The 19,710-nt window shown below is 43.0% G+C and overlaps 1 protein-coding gene across 3 annotated transcripts in view; it reads left to right on the top strand.

The window, feature by feature from the left end:
• Positions 1–3,746: 3,746 nt before the first annotated feature.
• PRG4 (proteoglycan 4) overlaps positions 3,747–19,710 on the top strand; it is a 152,455-nt gene continuing 136,491 nt past the window's right edge. For 2 of the 3 annotated variants that reach the window (XM_044301040.1, XM_044301039.1), the window contains exons 1-2: positions 3,749–3,810; positions 3,946–4,038. In XM_044301040.1, the coding sequence (XP_044156975.1) occupies positions 3,786–3,810; positions 3,946–4,038 (118 nt within the window). In that variant the 5' untranslated portion in view covers positions 3,749–3,785. Of the gene's footprint in view, positions 3,811–3,945; positions 4,039–19,710 lie in introns of all 3 variants that reach the window. The other variant, XM_044301038.1, reaches the window with a different exon arrangement.

The following is a 19,710-nucleotide window of genomic DNA, read 5'->3' as shown; positions in this document are numbered from 1 at the left end:
TGCTGTAGTGATTTACACTAATGTGGCTGGTATAAAGCTGATATATATAGCGGGTGTATAAGGCTGATATAAGGCCAGACAGGAGAAGCTGTTTTTAAACTTAGCAACTGTCGCAGCAACCCCACAAATAGGTCGGAGAGGCAACTGGCTTGCTGGCGTATGAAGCGACGTGTAGTGGAGCATATAATGAAGATGTCAGCCCCCCTCTCTTCAGGGCCACACACCAGCAGGGCAGATGGAACCCGGGAGCGGTCGACTTTAAACCCTTTCAGACAGTGCCAAACAGACGAAAAACCACGAAGGCAACAATGTAGTACCCACTAGGGGTCATTTACTCACGACTCCAAATCTTCGGACACCGCATGTAACCTCCAGTTTGGAACAGTCCGGAGCGGGCACAGAAGGGCAGCCTGAGACAGTTAGGACCCCAGGTAAGGACCAGGTAAGGACCCCGGACATACGGCCTCCTAAGTCGACTCAGCAGAGAGGGTAACAGAGCTTCACAGCTTCACAGCACAGCTTCGCAGCTTCACAGCAGGAGGAGACACCAGTGGACGCAGCAGGCACATCAATCAGGTAAGTCAGCCTCTCAACAGGGAATCGGGCTCATCGGAGAGCGCATCAGCGCGTCGGAGTCATCGCCCACGCAGCGAGAGCAGGAGCAGGAGCTGGAGTCGGCGTCATGGGAGGGGGGAGGATCGCCGCACGCCCGTCTGTTCACGTCATGCCGCAGCGCCTCCTGGATCCTGCCCCGACTATAGACTTGTTAATTGTTTAATAAATACTTTAATTTTCAAACACAGCATATAGTCCTTTGTCGCCGTCACAATCCAGCGGACGCCGTTCAGGAAAAGTGAGAGTAACAGGTAGAATAAAGGAAATAGGTGGAGCCAGCAATAGTTGGTTAAACCTATTAATCAATATTAATTATCAATATTAATCTAAAATATTAATAATTCATATTCCCTTTAACAATATCCCTTTGAAATTCCACCAACAGAGTTTCCACATCCTCACCATCTGCACCTACAATTGCCTCTTTCACACTTGTCTTTAGATCATATCTTACATACAGGCACACACCAACTCCTTTTCTATTGACCACGTCTTTCCTAAATAGTGTAACACCCTCAATATTTACAGCCTAGTCATGTGAAGAATCCAACCATGTATCAGCCTCACCAACTACATCATTGTGTTCTTCTAGTACCATAGCCTCCAGCTCCCCCATTTTTCTAGCTAGAATTCTGGCATTTGAGAAAATACATTTTAAATGACTATTACCTGTAAAGTGAATATCTGGGATTTTTTTGTTACCTTTGTTGATGTTTGTATATAACAGGTTCTTGTTAGCAGCAGCTCTATTTTTCATCAGTTTATAGCTTTGCCCAGTCTTCTCCCTACTTTCCTTACTGACACCAGCCCCACTAAATCCCCACTGTCCCCTCCTATATCCCACTCTCTATCTACACTATCTACTATATCCCCCAGAGCAGTTGCACCCTCCCCATTAAGGTGCAGCCCGTCCCTACTGTAGAGCCTGGAACCGACAGAGAAGTCGGCCCAGTTCTCCATGAACCCAACAATCTAGTAGGAATATAAGTTAGGCTTTTTGGACCTGTTTTTCTTTTCAACTTTATCAACTATGTAACAGGTTTGACAGGGATTTAACCCCTTCACAACCACAATAATCAGTTCCCTGTAACGCACAAAAACTGAATACAGTGCTTATATTAAACTGTGTTTCTGATAGGAAACTACTGCTCCAGCATTTGGGCAGTTGTCTGGGAACCCTGTGGCATCAGTTATGATATCACCGGGACTCCCTATGCAGAGGGAGTTGAAGGCATACAGAGAAGACATGATCTGCATCATCTCTGCATACTTGTCTTTACAGATCACTAGTAACATTGATCTATTCACTGTTTTCAAGAATCAGTATATGGGGGCAGTGGAGAATGCATAGATAATGAGTTCTCTACTAACCTGTGCACCCAAATGGAACTAATAAAGTAGAATATGAATAAATAAATCAAAAATAAAATCAGAAACAAGATTAAAATGTAAAAATAGAATGAAAACAGTACATCACCAGTTCTCCAAACAATGCCTTTGGCCTGCGAGATTTAGCACAGGGCAAAGAAGAGCCCCGGAGTATGAAATGCTCCAAAGCTCATATGAGGGGGGCCGGAGGGGTGAAGATGGGGATACATCCTGGTTCAGCTCTGAACCCGGACAACCCTTTTAAGAACCAGGCCAGGCCATTTTAGAATTTTTTTCCCTCCTGGCCTTCTAAAAGCGATAACTTACTTTACTTTCCCTATACTTTTTTTTTTATTTCCACATTCAAGGGTTTGTGTTTTCTGTTATTTTTAATGGCACCTTTTAAAGTATCATTAGCTTGTACCGAAAAATCTTGCTTTGTCCTTGGTGTTCACTGTGCTAGAAACATGAAATGACCTTATTCTGTGAGTCTGCTGTGCTCCTCAATACTTACAAATACTATATTGCAGAAATAATAAAGCCATACAGATAGTCCCCCTGAAAATACCTGTACCGGTCATAAGCCTACAAAAAATAAGAACCTTTAAATAAAGCAAAATTGCCTTTGCATCACCATAATCTGACACACCTTATATGATTCCATCTACAGAGCTTGTAAGGGCTCAGCTCCTAAACTCATTCCATACCCATATATCTACACACAAATGACCTATGTGTATGGGACATATTGCTTTAAGGGCTTAAATGATAAGAAAGCTATGTGAGTCCCACTAAAAAGAAACCACATGTTTTTGGTACACTTAGAAACTAAAAAGGTCACCTTTACAATGCAGCAAAAAGGTCACTTGGTTGACTGAGTAGTACCTCATACACTTGATAGTATTTTTCATCTGTGTGCTATCTGCATTCATTTCTATGGGTCCATGCACACATCCATATATTTTGTGGATCTGTGTGGCTGTTCCGAAAATTATAGAACATGTCCAATTCTTGTTGTGGATAAGAATACCCATTTCTATTCATGGGGGTGAAAGAAATATGGATTGCACACAGAAGTTGTCTGTATTCTGTGGATCCGTTGTTTGCAATACACATATAGAACATATATATGAAATGCGCATATAGAACCCAAGTTAAAGGTGCCCATACATATTAAAGCAAAGTCGACAGTACCCACTGATTTCAGCGAGACTCGATGAGTGTACCCGCTCTTCTTACCAGATCATATGAAAAAAGAAGGATTGGTCATGTTAGATTTCAACATGCGGAAGATAAGCCGAGTCTGATAGGGGCTTACTTTCTACTCCCGACTGAGAACACATGCATGCTTGGCTCAGTCAAGTATGAACGAGGCGGGAGGATAGTTGCCGGCTGCGTTCTCACACAGAGCTAGTTAGGGAAAGATGTTTTATTTTATTTTCTCAAAAGCTGCATTTTTACTTTATCCTATAGTTAATCTGACTTTGGATTTGAAACAATAACTTCTCAGATATGCAAAACTAGAAGAAATCAATACCTTTTACACCTTCTCAGCACTTTAAAGCTCTGGAAATCATCATTTTCAGATCAATAAACAGCTGCAATACTTCAGATGATGACTTGTTCAAAGTGATTCACCATATTGCTCAATTCTAGGTACTCTGGTACATTTTCCAGCACTAGTGGAAAGTTAACTTTCATTAAGTGAGTAGTCAACACCCACTCTCCATTTTTTTTACTGGTCTGACAAAGATGCAATATTTCCAGGACTATATAAGCTTAGAAATATTCTGCTCAGCCAAATGTCCAGTACATCTCCTAAACAAGGTGAGTGGAAACACATGAATGCATATGCTGATAAAATAATCACTGATAGTGGCATACATAATAATGTCAGTTATTTGAATCCATGTTTAATAATTTGCTGTAATGTATTACTTTATTATTTATTGTAAAATACAGGTATTACACCCAGGTGTGCTTGTGAAATGAAGATCTACAGCACCCCCCTAGTCTTCTGCTTTATAATCTCAATTTCATCAGTGTCTTCTCAAAGTAAGAGAGCATTTATTGGATAAACTATGAACTGAATGAGGTTCCTACATGATAGTATCTAAATAGGAAAAAATGTCGTTATTTTGTAATTATGATGGTTGCTGTGCTCTAGCAATGTACTATGTGATTCTGCACGATACAATACTTAAGGTATACCCTGCCAGGGCTGACAGGGACTGGACAAGGGGAGCCATTAGTGCAGGAATGTGGCTGTTGTATATGTGAGATCCCGCCAATGGCACACACATCTGTCACACATGGGTCATTTGAAGGTGTTTCATCTAAATATTCGGTTTGATACAATACGACTGAGCTGAATTATTCTTATATTGAATAGTAAGAATCTACCCCACAAGGCCTGGTCCCAAGTCTTGTTAATACTGCTCTATCCCTAGTTCCACAATTATATTTTGGGCTGTGAACGGCTGAAGAGTGACATGCAGTTTGCTGAGAGACACTAGCTGGCACCAGATTTAAGGTGGCAAAATAATATCTAAAGCATACATGTGGTATCATGCTTACCTTCTCGAATATGAACTAAATTAAAGGACTTCTTTGTCTTCTGTAATGCTGAGGCCACGAATGATATTGTATTGGTATGAGAAGCAAATAATTGGTATGCTTGAGAATACACTGGCGGGTCATTGGATATGGTGACAAACGACTTCCGGCAGATGTGACCTCATTGCTAATTTGCATGCTGGTTATATATATTGTGGTGAAGATGTAAATGAAATGCTTTCGAAATCATGATAATGTTCCCTTTGCATTTAAGTTGCTTAAAATGTGCAGTCAACTGTGTACTAAGCAAAAAGTAAATACATGTTTTACCATTCAATTCAATTACAAAGCTTAAAATGATATTTTTATGTTTGAATAAAATATATGACCAACCTGTTTCCTAAACCTTGCCCTCCTCTGCACTCAGTCTAGTTTAGGCTACTTTCACACTGCCGTTTTGGCTTTCCATTTGTAGGATCCGTTCAGGGCTCTCACAAGCCGTCCAAAACAGATTAGTTTTGCCCTAATGCTTTCTGAATGGAAAAGGATCCGCTCAGAATTCATCAGTTTGCCTCCGTTCCGTCTCCATTACGCTTTGGAGACGGTGTCCGTCTAACGAAACTGAGCCAAACGGATCCGTTCTGACACACAATGTAAGTCAATGGGGACAAAACGGATCCGTCTTGAACACAATGGAAAGTCAATAGAGGACGGATCCGTTTTGTCCCCATTGACTTACATTGTGTGTCAGAACGGATCCGTTTTGTCCCCATTGACTTACATTGTGTGTCAGAACGGATCCGTTTGGCTCAGTTTTGTTAGACGGACTATGTTAAAGATAATACAAACTGATCTGTTCTGAATGGATGCAGGCGGTTGTATTATTTAAACGGATCCGTCTGTGCAGATCCATGACGGACCCGAACCAAACGCGAGTGTGAAAGTAGCCTTAGATGTAGTTCATATGAACTAAATTAAAGGACTTCTTTGTCTTCTGTAATGCTGAGGTCACCTCACCGTTTATCTTTCTGTTCTTCTGATCCATCAGAAGAACAGAAAAATAAAGAAAAAATAGATACGTTATTTTAAGCATCAGTTATGATCACTTTCCATCAGTTTGTCACTTCTATGAGAGATCAGTTATATTTGAATGGAAAAAAAGTCCTGCATGCGGGACTTTTTCTGCCCCCCAAAATAACTGATCACTGACGGAAGTGACATAAACTGATGGAAAGTGATCATAACTGATGCTTAAAATAACGGATCCGTTTTTTCTGTTCTTCTGACGGATCAGAAGAACAAAAAGCTAAACAGCGATGTGAACTTGCCTTAAAATGTTGGAAGACCATATAGAAACTTTTGTGACTCGCAAGTTGCCATGAGAGCCGCTGAGCTCACAGGTACGGCAACCTGTGAGTCATGCTACAACCCAATTCAGTTCAGTGGGTGTCACAGAAAAGATTGTATATCCAAAAAAGAGGGAGGTCTACCACCCTGACGGCGCCAACCCCATGTGGTCCCAAAGAAGGGACAGAAGAACAAATAGACTAAATGATGAAAAAATGTCAATGGAAATATTAAAACCAAAAAATTAGAAAGAAGATCTTCTTGCTATATTAGATAAAAGTGATAAAAATCAATTCTGGTCGAATAAAAGAGTAGTAAGTGACCGAGGAGGAGGTCAATGGGATGAAGTTCAAGACACCCAATGACTAAAACCTCCCCCGCCAGGATCACATGTAGGAAAAGATTGCCCAGACTAAATGTGCCCAATTATTTTGAAATGTCCATTACATCCAAAGTGTGAAGTAGCTGTCTATAACTCAAGGCTAATTTGTTGCATCATTTCCTTGCTAAAATGGCTATTTCATGTTTCAATGAAAATATTTAAGCTTACAATTACCCTCATAATTGTGCTAAGTGGCAAAGTGGTGTTGGCATATGTTTAAAAAAGAGTTTCATGACATGTCTATGCAACAAAAAGCAATGCCATTGATTTGGAGTGCCAGGGCTTACTTCCCAACAATGAAGGGGTATTGCGAGGAAGGCACACCACTCACTCACTTGTCTAAGTATCATCCCTTGACATACACATCTTTACTGGAAAGTACAATATTTAATTCAAGAAGAGGCAAGAAATGCTTAGCACTTAGGCAAGATTTGTAGGTCTCTATAAAAGCTGGCAGCCCTCCTTAAAAAACATTGACAGTTGAGGTTTTCCACAGTTTATTTGTTTATAGTGAGTTAATTGAAGAAAGGTATGGCTTATAACTGTATTAATGTTTTTTTTATTTTGCTACATTGAAATACATGTATTGAATAGACTGAGGGGTACATTTATTAAGACCGGCGTTTTAGACGACGGTCTTAATAAACCCCTTGACTAGCAGTGGATTCGTCGGAGTTCGTCCAGCATCCAGCGCCAGTTCTAAATGTAAGACAGCTTCCTAGCTGTTTTACATTTAGACCATTTTCTATAAAAGGTGTAGAAAATGGTAAATGAGAAAGGTCTGCCGACCCGTCCCTTTCCCCGTCCATGCTACGGCCTCCTTTTTAGACCTTGTGTGAGCTGGGAGAAGTCGCAGATTGCGGCACAGCTAGCCGTTGTGCCAAAATCTGTGCCTGAAATATGCCTAATATAGGTATAGTATTTTAGCTTAATAAATGACCTCCCAAATGACCAAATTTTAAAAGGGTTGGCTGCTTTGGACAATTCCTTTTCGGCGGAAGAGTGCCCTAACAATAAACTGTTTATCGCTCTCATTAAGAGAAAAATTAGTATTACAGGTATGATACCTTTTAATGGCTAAAAATTAAAGCAATGATGTTGAATAGCAGTTTAGGTCTCTTCATCAGGAATAATGAAAGTGTCTGAAGAAACACAAATATGCACAAAAGATCAGAGACATGGGATAATAACTGTTCATTTAGAAAAGAAAGATAATAAGGCACAAGGTTTCTGAACCAACATCAATTCAGAGACAAAACAAACTTTCAGACCTCTTACCTGTACACTAATAAATTCTCCAACAATGTTTTGTTATTGTCATGTTATAAATGTGTATCTATTACCCCATGTCTCTGCATTTCTTGGGTATAAGCTGTATAAGTATTTTTAAGACACTTATATTACACTATTACAGTGAGGCGCAGAAGTATTTGAACACCCTGTGATTTTGCAAGTTCTCCCACTTAGGAATCATGGAGGGGTCTGAAATTGACATTGTAGGTGCATTCCTACTCTGAGAGACAGAATTTAAAAAAATAAATCAGGAAATCACATAGTATGATTTTTTAAAGAATTTATTTGTCTTGCACTGCTGAACATAAGTAATTGAACACCTGAGAAAATCAGTGTTAATATTTGGTCAAACGTTTCCTGTAGATCTTGACCAGGTTTGCACACACTGCAACAGGGATTTTGGCCCACTTCTCCACACAGATCTCCTCTAGATCTGTCAGGTTTTGGGGCTGTCGCTGAGCAACACAGTTTCAGCTCCCTCCAAAGATGTTGAATTTAGGTCTGGAGACTGGCTAGGCCTCTCCAGAACCTTGATATGATTCTTACGGAGCCACTCCTTGGTTATCCTGGCTGTGTGCTTCGGGTTGTTGTCATGTTGGAAGACCCAGCCACGACCCAAATTCAATGCTCTGACTGAGGGAAGGTGGTTGTTGCTCAAAATCTCACAATAAATGGCCCCATTCATCCTCTCCTTAATATAGTGCATTCGTCCTGTCCCCTTCACAGAAAAACACCCTGATGAGGGGAATTTTGCTTATTGGAGATTGGAGATTTATGTATATCTCAGTTTTCTGTCCCTCCTATTCCATTCCCAGCATGTTGCCCTTGTTTCCCATATAACCCAATTATTCTGTGTATTATTACACCTATTCCAGTCTTTTATATACCCCAGGAGCAACACACAACCCTCGCAGATACTTATATATAAAAATAGTTTACTGATAACATAGAGACAACAAAGCAATGGACGTTATACATAAAGATACAGATAACACAATACATAGAGGACACCACCACACACAGCCACCTCCATTCCTGCCCATCCTGGATGCTAAGCAAATGTGGCTAATAATGTGTATGTATATACAGTATATCCAGAGTCTACCAATATACAGTCTACTGGATCTACTCTTCTAACCAACTCACATCCAGTACCTGACCATTAGTACATGTACATATAGAGACTCATGCATAAACAGCAATTTTACAATACAATTGCAGACTACAGATATCTATATGTACACATAAAAAGTCTACTGGGATATTATACTTATATACATACCCACATAAGCACACATATAACCTAGCTTGCTCTTGAAATGCTGTTCATCCAAGGGTGTCCAAGAAGAGAAGAGAAAGCCCCACTCCCAACTTTTACCTATATGATCCTGTGTCCCAGCGCCCCAACATAGACTCCACCCTGTGACCACCCAAATATCTTCCCCCATCTCTTGGACAAGAGAATGTTGTTCAAATGCTTTTACAATGTGTCCTTCCTGCCTTAGATATGCTAATAAGGGACACAATGCTACTGGCCATACTGAATGAGTGAATACCACTGGGTCCAATTATTAGGCATATTTGTGTGGTCATCAGGATGAGGTTCAGGTTGAAAGCCATATTTCCCTTAACACCCTCAAGTAGGGCGGCTACTTGCTGGTAGCAGCCGCATCCTCCGCTCCTAATGACGCCCCTCCGCTGTGTGATTGACAGGGCCAGGGAACGGAATCGTTCTCTGCTGGCCCTGTTTGAATTCCAAATATCGCGCCTGCGCCGTACCTGTCTTTAATCGGCGCAGTTGCACTGAGAGGCAGCCGCTCTCTCGGCCGCTCCATCCTCAATGCGCCTGCGCCGATGACGTCACATCTACACCCGGCGCCGATTAAAAACAGGTACGGCGCAGGCGCGATATTTGGAATTCAAACAGGGCCAGCAGAGAACGATTCCGTTCCCTGGCCCTGTCAATCACACAGCGGAGGGGGCGTCATTAGGAGCAGAGGATGCGGCTGCTACCAGCAAGTAGCCGCCCTACTTGCTGGTAGCAAGGTAATTTACATATTATAAAAATAGCTTTTTAACTAAATCTACTTAACCAAAATGAATATTTAGCTTATGTATAGGGAGTTCGCAGTGTAGGGATTATTATTAACCCAAACAAAACAAAAAACCGGTTTAGTGGGCTGACAGAAGCCCTTTAAAACTGTGGTCTCAGCTCTCTTCATGTCATTGACCAGCTCCTCCCTTGTAGGTTCTTGGATGATTCCTTATCTTTCTTATCATCAGTGATAACCCACAAGTTGAGATCTTGCATGGAGCCCCAGTCCGAGGGAGACTGACAGTCGTCTTTAGCCTCTTCCATTTTCTAACAGATGCTCCAACAGTTGATCTATTTTCACCAAGCTACTTGGCAATTGCCCCGTAGCCCTTTCCAGTCTTGTGGAGGTCAATAATTTTGTCTCTGGTGTCTTTTGACAACTCTTTGGTCTTGCCCATGGTAGTAGTTGGACATGTGTCTTTAAAGAGCTCAGACAGGTGCTACTAAGTTATATTAATGACTGGAGTAGAGGTGGACCTTTTAAGGCACAGTAACAGGTTTTTGAGAGACAGAATTCTTGATTTCTCAGGTGTTCAAATAATTATGTTCAGCAGTGCAAGACAAATCAATACTTTAAAAATCGTACAATGTGATTTCCTTTTTTTTTTTTTTATTCTGTCTCTCCGAGTGGGAATGCACCTAAAACGTGAATTTCAGACCCCTCCATGATTTCTAAGTGGGAGAACTTGCAAAATCGCAGGGTGTTCAAATACTTCTGTTCCTCACTGTATATTATGCCTGATGAAGAGACTTAAGTTGTGTTGAAGGTGTTATGACAATGGTTGTGGAACCACAGTGCCAACTAACCAATTTAACCAATTTAACTGTGGGATATTCCTGAAGGCATTTTCCTGGCAAACCCCTGGTTTTCACCCTTCAACCACAATACAGTCATCTGGTCGTTTCTGCAGGGGGGAGCCACGAGACCGCTATCTCTTTGAATAGTCCTGCTGTAGTGTAGGTGGCAGCTGACCCACATTGGTCAGGGAAACCAGTGAAAAGCAAGAGGAACAGGCAAAGCAGATAGAACTGAGCTAAGGTCAGGCGGGCAGAGTACATGCAAATCCAAGGACAGTCCAGGGCCAGGGCAGATGGAACTAGGTCAAAATACAAGCTGATGAACAGATCAAGGTCACAGGCACAGCTTAAGTCACATGACAGACTGGGTACAGAGACAGACAGAGGGATTATAGCTCTAGTACATGCTCCAGCAGACCTATTACACAGGCAAGAAGTGGGTCAGAGCCAAGCATATATAGCAGTGCTAATCATCATGACACGGCTTAGCACCTATACACAGAGCAAGAGGGAATTAACCCCTATTGTGCCACAGTGTGGTGTGAGATTCAATGAATAAACCCAAATTCACACACAGAAAGGCCATCTTTTCTTATGTCTGACACTTGCAGGAATACAAAACATATACAGGGTACAGGACACAGGCACAAGAACACAATTTTATACCCCTAGAGCCCCCTCTCTGCAAAGTAAGCTCATACATTTTTCTGGATGCAGAAACATAACACAGGTTTATACCTCATAATTAACAGGCCGTGAACAAGGTCCGGGAGGACCGAATCATTGGCCAAATAAACTGACAACCACAGGTGGCATTTGAAATAAAAACCATTAACTTTATTCACATCAACTTGAGTGCTGTGAATTAATTTATAATATACCTCAAGGACACCTCCCCTGCAAAAGAAAGACCAAAGGTTAAGGACTAGTGTTGATCGAGTACCAAAGTGCTCTGGTGCTCGGGCCGAACACATCGGGATGCTTGGGTGCTCTACTGAGCACCCAAGTATAATGGAATTCAATGGGAGAACCTGAGCATGAAGCCAGACACTCCCTGCTCTGAAGAGTGGAGGGTGCCTGGTTCATAGGAAAAGCTCAGAAATTGATGGAAACACCACTGAAATGGTTCGGGAACAGCATCCGGAGGACATTCTTTCCTATATATTTACTTGTATATAAAGTACAAATGCTGCCAAAAATTACAAGGAAGAGACACTCCGATAAAACCTGTATATCACATAAAGGCGGGCCTCATTCACATTGTGGTACAATTGCTTATGTAGTGGGACTCCTACACTCATAAAGCCTATGCACTAAGTCAAAAGGCTGCCTAAAATACCAAGGAACTGGCACTCCAATAGACCCTTTGTTACACATAAAGGAGGGCATCATACACAGCCTTGAAAAAATTATGATTGATGGCCTGTTGGTGACCCTCATTTGGCGCAAGGGCCTGCTAATCTGACCATCTAAAACATTATGGGCGAGGGCCTGCTGGCGCTTTGGTGACTCTAGATAACCCGGGGCCGATTGCACATCCCCGTGACGGCAATGATCCATTTGGATGTCTTCCCTATTAACTTTCAATGTTCAATGTTCTGCGCAAGGCAGCATGCACGCAAATTATCTATTAGGTATGATTAGGTGAGGTGAAAGGAAATGAACAAGCTAATGTTCGGTACCAGCGCTGGAAGTGTATTAATAATATTGGGTTGGTAATTTACCTTATACCGGCAGAGTGGGGTTTGATCAGGTGGGTGTCTGCCGATTGTCCGGTGTGGCAACAGGATAAGGTGACTTTTGCAGTGCTTCTTAGAAGATTTCTTCCTGCTCAACCTCGAAGCGCGTATGCGTGACGTCACGACTGTCCTGCATCTATGTATATGCGCCCGGCGCATATACATAGATGCAGGACAGTCGTGACGTCACACCGCACGTTCCAGAACCCTGTACCATCACAGCTCCCTCGCGCGCACGCCAGCCACCAGCCGGGGCGGCATACGCGCTTCGAGGTTGAGCAGGAAGAAATCTTCTAAGAAGCACTGCAAAAGTCACCTTATCCTGTTGCCACACCGGACAATCGGCAGACACCCACCTGATCAAACCCCACTCTGCCGGTATAAGGTAAATTACCAACCCAATATTATTAATACACTTCCAGCGCTGGTACCGAACATTAGCTTGTTCATTTCCTTTCACTGTTTATACCACTTTGGATCGGAGCAGCCGTCATCCAACCAGGTACTCAGCAGCGGCTCTGTCTGCCATAGCGCACATAGAGAAAACTTAATAGCGATAGCGCAGGCACAATTGTATATATATATATCCTATGATTAGGTGAGGGTCTGCAGGTGAGCTGACCCTGTAAAAGATTTTAGGTGCGGGCCTGCTGGTGAGCTTACCCTGTAAAAGATTGTAGGTGAGGGCCTGCTGGTGAGCTGACCCTCTAAAAAACTATATGCAAGGGCCTTCAGATGAGCTGACCCTGTAAAAGATTGTAGGTAAAGGCCTGTTGGTGAGCTGACCCTGTAAATAATTATATGTGAGGGTCTGCTGGTGAGCTGGCACTGTAAAACATTATATGTGAGGGCCTGCTGGTTAGCTGACCCTGCAAAAGATTTTAGGTGCGGGCCTGCTAGTGACCTGACCCTGTAAAAGATTGTAAGTAAGGGCCTGCTGGTGAGCTGACCCTGTAAAATATTAGCGAGGGCCAGCTGGTGAGCTGACCCTGTAAAAAATTATATGCGAGGGCCTGATGGTGAGATGACCCTGTAAAACATTGTAGGTGAGGGCTTGCTGGTGAGCTGAACCTGTAAAACATTATATGTGAGGGCCTACTGGTGAGCTGACTTTATAGAAAATTATATGGAGGGCCTGCTGATGATATTACCCTCTTAAAGGTTGTAGGTGAGGGCCTGCAGATGAGCTGACCCTTTAGAACATTATATGCAAGGGCATTCAGGTGAGCTGACACTGTAAAAGATTGTAGGTAAAGGCCTGCTGGTGAGCTGACCCTGTAAAATATTATATGTGAGGGCCTGCTGGTGAACTGACTTTGTAAAAATTGACATGCGAGGGCCTGCTGGTGAGATGACCCTCTAAAAGGTTGTAGGTGAGGGCCTGCAGATGAGCTGACCCTTTAAAACCTTATATGCGTGGGACTTCAGGTGAGCTAACACTGTAAAAGATTGCAGGTGAAGGCCTGCTGGTGAGCTGACCCTCTAAAAAATCATATGCGAGGGCCTTCAGGTGAGATGACCCTGTAAAAGATTGTAGGTGAAGGCCTGCTGGTGAGCTGACCCTGTAAAATATTATATGCGAGGGCCTGCTGGTGAGATGACCCTTTTAAAAATTATATACGAGGGTCTGCAACTGAGCTGACCCTGTAAACCATTATATGCAAAAGGGCATTATATGCAATGAATAAGCATGTTGATATGATGGAAGAGGAGAAGGAGGATGAGAAAAGGAAGATTCAACCACATACCCTTGTTTGTGGTGGAAGGGGTGCATGGGAATTCAGTGTATTCAGTACATTATAAACAACACATTTAAAGTGCCTTTATGTTCATCAGGCACAAAGTCAGGGTCAATCCAGGCCTTGTTCATTTTTATAAGAGTCAACCTGTCAGCATTTTCAGTTGACAGGCGGATACACTTATCTGTTATAATGCCACCAGCAGCACTAAATACCTGCTCTGACAAAACGTTGGCGGCAGGGTAGGCTAGCACCTCTAAGGCGTAGAGTGCCAGTTCGTGCTACGTGTCCAGCTTGGCTGACAACAGCTTCTTCAATTCATATGCTTTATATTTATTCCTTCAATATTTACAGTAATTGGACGCGTTTCAGCCCGTCCATCCTTCGTCAGCAAACATTTCACAAACTGATCCAAATCTCAAGTTATAGTGACTCCCCACACACACATGGGATGGCGTCAGATCCCCAGGTAAGGCGGCCATAGCTATCTGTCAATCACAAGTGGCAGGCGTATACAAGTAATAGGATACATATATATACAAAGTATGACAATCTAATCACAAAGTTGCTAATAATCAAATACAAATCAATGCAAAATAATAATAAAGATAAAGTATCAAATATAAAACGATACTGCAAAATAAGTGTCATCTTGAATACGCAGTCTGAAAAGGAACCAAATAACCATTAATACATTATATATATCATATATCATCCAATTGAGTAATTTCATAATTCCTGTTGAGTCCCCTGGGCTGTAAAGTGCCCAGGGTATGAATCCAATAGGCTTCCCTGCTTAATAATCGTTTCTTAATGTCTCCGCCTCTCCTATGCTTTGTGACCTGCTCCAATACTTGGAATCTCAATTGAGAGATAGAATGACATGTACTATGAAAATGGGCTGGTATTGGTAACAACAAATTCTTAGTCTGTATTGTGGACTTATGTTTGCATATACGGTCCCTTACGGTCCCTTACAGTCTGCATGGTCTCCCCAATATACACTAGGCCACATGGCCATTTAATTAAATAGATTACGTTAGTTGATTCACATGTAAAGAAGCCCTGCATATTAAAAGATTTACACGTATATGGATGGTGGAAAGAATCACCCCAAATGACATGGGAACATTGGGCACAATGTAAACAAGGGTAGGTGCATGTCGTCAGCATGCTTTGTCACATGCTCTTCTTAAAGGGGCCAATGTCAGCTTTTGCTAGATGGTCACGATAATTCTTCACGCACCTATTGCATATTAAGGGTGGATTACGAAACTCTGATATTTGGGGATACTATCTACCCAGCAGTGGCCAATGTTTCCGAATAATATAATCAAATTTCTTATTGAAGGGATGGAATTTATGTACAAAAGCCATCCTAGGGCCTCTATCAAATTTTTTATCCTTTACCGGCGTGAGAGCAGCTTCCATCAGGATCTTATCTGGGTATCCTCTCTCTCTAAATCTATCCATCATCTCATTCAATCTCATTTCCTGACTATCTGGATCCGAAACGATTCGTTTAACCCGCTGTTTTTGAGATTTGGGGATAGATTTCTTTAAAGACAGAGGATGGGCACTCATAAAATGTAGTACACTATTTTTATCTGTTTCTTTTCTAAACAGATCCGTGTGTAAAAAACCTTCATTATCATTGATCAACATCGTATCTAGGAAACTGATTTGTGTCTGACTATATGTAATAGTAAATCTCAAACCAGCTACCACGGTATTAATGTATTCATGGAAGACCAGGAGGGCTTCAAGTGGCCCCCGCCTATATGCAAACAATATAGTCAATAAATCTTTTCCATAATAAAGCATGTTTTAATATAAATCCGTATATATATATATATATATATATATGTTTCCTCAAATGACGTCATAAATGCGTTTGCGTAGGGCGGGGCCACATTGCTACCCATAGCGGTCCCCCGTCTTTGCAGATAGAAATCGTCCCCAAACAGAAAATAGTTTTTAAATAACACAAGACGCAATAATTTCAAAATAAATTCTTGCTGTACTCCTGTATAATCACTTGATCGTAACAGACGTGATGTTGCCTCCACACCACCCTCAGGTCGATTGTGACCAACCAGCATTCACGAGATATTCTACCTAATCCTCTTACAATTCCCAGAAATTGTGAGGTGTCCAGTAAGAATAATGCAGTCTTCATCTATTAACGGAGACAAGATTGAATTGACTGACGCCACAATGGGGCGTCCTGGAGGATCCACAAGTGTCTTCTGGATCTTATGGACACTTGATCCTGGATCCTCTTCAAGCGTGCTTGGCGAGAGGGCCAAATCAAGGAAAAGACGCTGAAAAGAGCTCCTTGGAATATCCTAGTGTGGGATCACTTGTTTGCCCAGACTCTCCATGGTGGAAGGAAGGAGGATCAGGGTGAGGATTGTGTTGAGCAGACTCTTGGCTACTGAGTCTGGACTTTGTGGAAGACAGGGTGGTGCTTAACCGACTGGAAACATTATCTGTTGCAATCCAACCAACCATCTGGTCGCACTGGTCTGACTTCAAGAGTGGTGTCCTGCGCCACCCTGCAAACTGCGACATGAAGCTAGGTATCGTGGATGATTGTTTTTCTTGTGCTCTGGCAGCAGGCACAGTTTCACCGCGCCCAGGGTCACGGCCTCTGCGTGCACCTTCAGCATCACAGACACTGCCCCGTCCCTTATTGCTCGCCTTCTTCATATCAAATGTTATATATGATTGAAAGTCTGTCACACATACAGTAGAGTAGGATTTGGAAGTGTATGTGCAAACAAATTTAAAAGGTATTTGGGATGTGGAAACGTCACACTGAAGATATCCCGCAAATAATGTCAATGCTGTCACCAGCGGCTAATGAAAAATTACAGGGAATGTCACAGGTATTTGGAATGAGGAAACGTTATACAGGAGAGATACCACCAGTAATGTCACTGTCCGCAGTGTCTATGCAAAAAAGTACACTGTATGTACACAGATAAATTTTTGAAGCGCACACGTTACACTTTAGATGTGGCCCTGGTAATGTCACTGTCAGAAGCGGACACCGTCTTTTGAAATAGTACACTGTATGTCACAGATATTTTTTGGATGCACACAGGTTACACAGGAGATGTGGCGCAGCTAATCTCACTGTCCACAGCGGACACCGTCTACTGAAAAGGTACACTGGAATGTCACAGATATTTTTGGGATGCGCACATTTTACACTAGAGATGTTGCACAGCTAATGTCACTGTCAGAAGCGGACACCGTTTAAGGAAAAAGTACACTGGTGTCAGATATTTTTGGGATGCGCACACTTTACACTGGAGATGTGGTGCAGCTAATGTCACTGTCCGCAGCGGACACAGTCTATGGAAAAAGTACACTGGATGTCAGATATTTTTTGGATGCGCACACTTTACACAGGAGATGTGGCGCAGCTAATGTCACTGTCCGCAGCGGACAGCGTCTGCGGAAAAAGTACACTGGATGTCACAGATACATTTTTCAAGTGCACACGTTACACTCCAGATGTGGCACTGGTTATGTCACTGTCAGAAGAGGACACCGTCTATGGAAAAAGTACACTGTATGTCAGATATTTTTGGATGCGCACACTTTACACTGGAGATGTGACGCAGCTAATGTCGCTGTCTGCAGTGGCCTAACTATTGTACGCTATTTAGTACAGGATGCGCTAAAAATAGATATTGCTGTCACACACAATAGTCCTTAGGACTTTTGGGTCTCTGAAAAGTTTTTCTAATAATATTATTTCTATTTCACTCCCTACACTGTTTGTCCCTTCCTCAGCATAGCTCTCCCTGACTAAGAAGGAGCCGAACATGCATCATCTGGTGATATATAGCACTCGATGACGCGTTCCGACCAGCCAATCACTGTAATTCCAGCAGCCAACATGGCTACGGCATTACAGTGAGGGCAGTACTTACCTGCACGTTTATTGATTGCGCAGCAGCCAAGACACGTGCAGGGCTGAGACTCGAACATTGCGCTCGAGCACATGCAGTATTGGGCCGAATACCACCATGTGCCGAGCATCGAGATGCTCGAGCCAAACAGATGTTCGGCCGAGCATGCTTGATCATCACTATTAAGGACAGCAGTGGCGTACCTACAATAGAGGCAGACCACGCAGCTGCTATGGGGCCCGTGAAGGGGGGGGCCCGGAGTGGATGGAAGGCCCCGCCCCTAATTACACTAACATAGCTGCTGTGACTCCACTATCACTTCTCCTGTGCTCAGGGCCCCCCTCCCCTTACATATTTTATCAATCCTCCTGCCGGCTCCTGCAGTGACAGACAGTCCCCAGCCAGCCTATGACAGTGCGCTTCTCTCTGTCTGTCTGCCGGGTGTTGAACTGGCCAATCAGCATTTAGCAGCGTTAATAGCCTGCTGCTGATTGGCTAGCCTAGCTCAGTAGAGTAGACAGAGACAGGACTGAGCGGGCGGGATGCTGGACTTCAGAAGTTCACAGCACTGCCTGCCCGGCTCAGTGATTTATAACCACCCAGAGACGAACTCCAATCCCCACAGACTGATAATGGCGTGCCCTGCACAGTTACAGACAAAGTAAGTGCTGTGCAGCTGTGCACTGTCAAAAGTAAAAAAAATAAAGTTAATGGGGGGGGCACACTGCCCTCTACATAATCTTATCATATAGAGAAGAGACTCAGTGTGCCTCAAACGGCCCCCCCATGAACGCTGCTTGCTATTGATGCTTATATAGACAATGATGTCCCAGCAGCCACCCCCCAATGAACTCTGTTGCATTAGCATTAAGAAGAGTTCATGGAGGGGGGGTGCTGTGCAGAGTGGTCATAAGCAGGAGGAACGATGCTATGCAAGCTCCTGCCCTGCGCTCCTTCAGCTCTGCTCTCATATAAATCACTCTTCCTGCCTGTGCCCACTGTTCCAGGCTTTAGCAGACAGGCAGGAAGAGTGATGTGTGCTGTACATCACTTGCTGCAGCCCTAGTGAAATCTGTACTTCTGTACACCACTGTCATATCAGCGGTGTACGAAAGTATGGGAGAAAGTAATCTTATGGCGCTTATAATAGGTACTAATAAACTTCATTTAGTTTATGTGTACTTTAAGTTAGGGTTGTCCAACCTGCGTTCCTACAGCTGTTGCATGATGGAAGTTGTAGTTTTGCAGTAGCTGGACGGCTGCAGGTTGGACATCCCTGCTTTAAAGGGTTATTCAGGTTCTTTCAAGTTATCCCCTATCCACGAAAATGGAGGCCCTGTACTCTCTGAAGCCTGAAATGAACTGAGGGGCCAGTTGCACATGTGCACGGCCGTTCTATAAATTTCTATGGGAATTCCGGAGATATTTGAGCAGTGTACACATCCTGTGGATAGGGAATAGTTTGAAACGAGAATACCCCTTTAAGGATTTATATTGTCAGTAGTAGGCTACATACGCATGGAACCATGTCTACTTCAAAATACGTTAATAATTTCCAGAGCAAAACCTTACGGGAAAATATTATTTTAGTTAGTTTTTAAGTTATTTATCCCTAACGGTTTAATTAGTAGTGGAATGGGCCACAGGTGGGTAGTGGGTGGGGTTAGGGGGGCCCAATTCTGATTTTTGCTATGGGGCCCAATGATTTCTATGTACGCCCCTGAAGGACAGAGGTCGCTCAAGGCCCCACATCCAGCAAGTATTCCACACGGGTTACTGTACCAGGGCCGGACTGGCCTGCCGGGAACCGGGAAATTTCCCAGTAGGCCGGCAGGCCTGAGTGCCGCAAGGC

This window comes from Bufo gargarizans, chromosome 7 (assembly GCF_014858855.1).
Source record: "Bufo gargarizans isolate SCDJY-AF-19 chromosome 7, ASM1485885v1, whole genome shotgun sequence".
NCBI lineage: Eukaryota > Metazoa > Chordata > Amphibia > Anura > Bufonidae > Bufo > Bufo gargarizans.
This window is presented reverse-complemented; position numbering and strand designations above follow the sequence as displayed.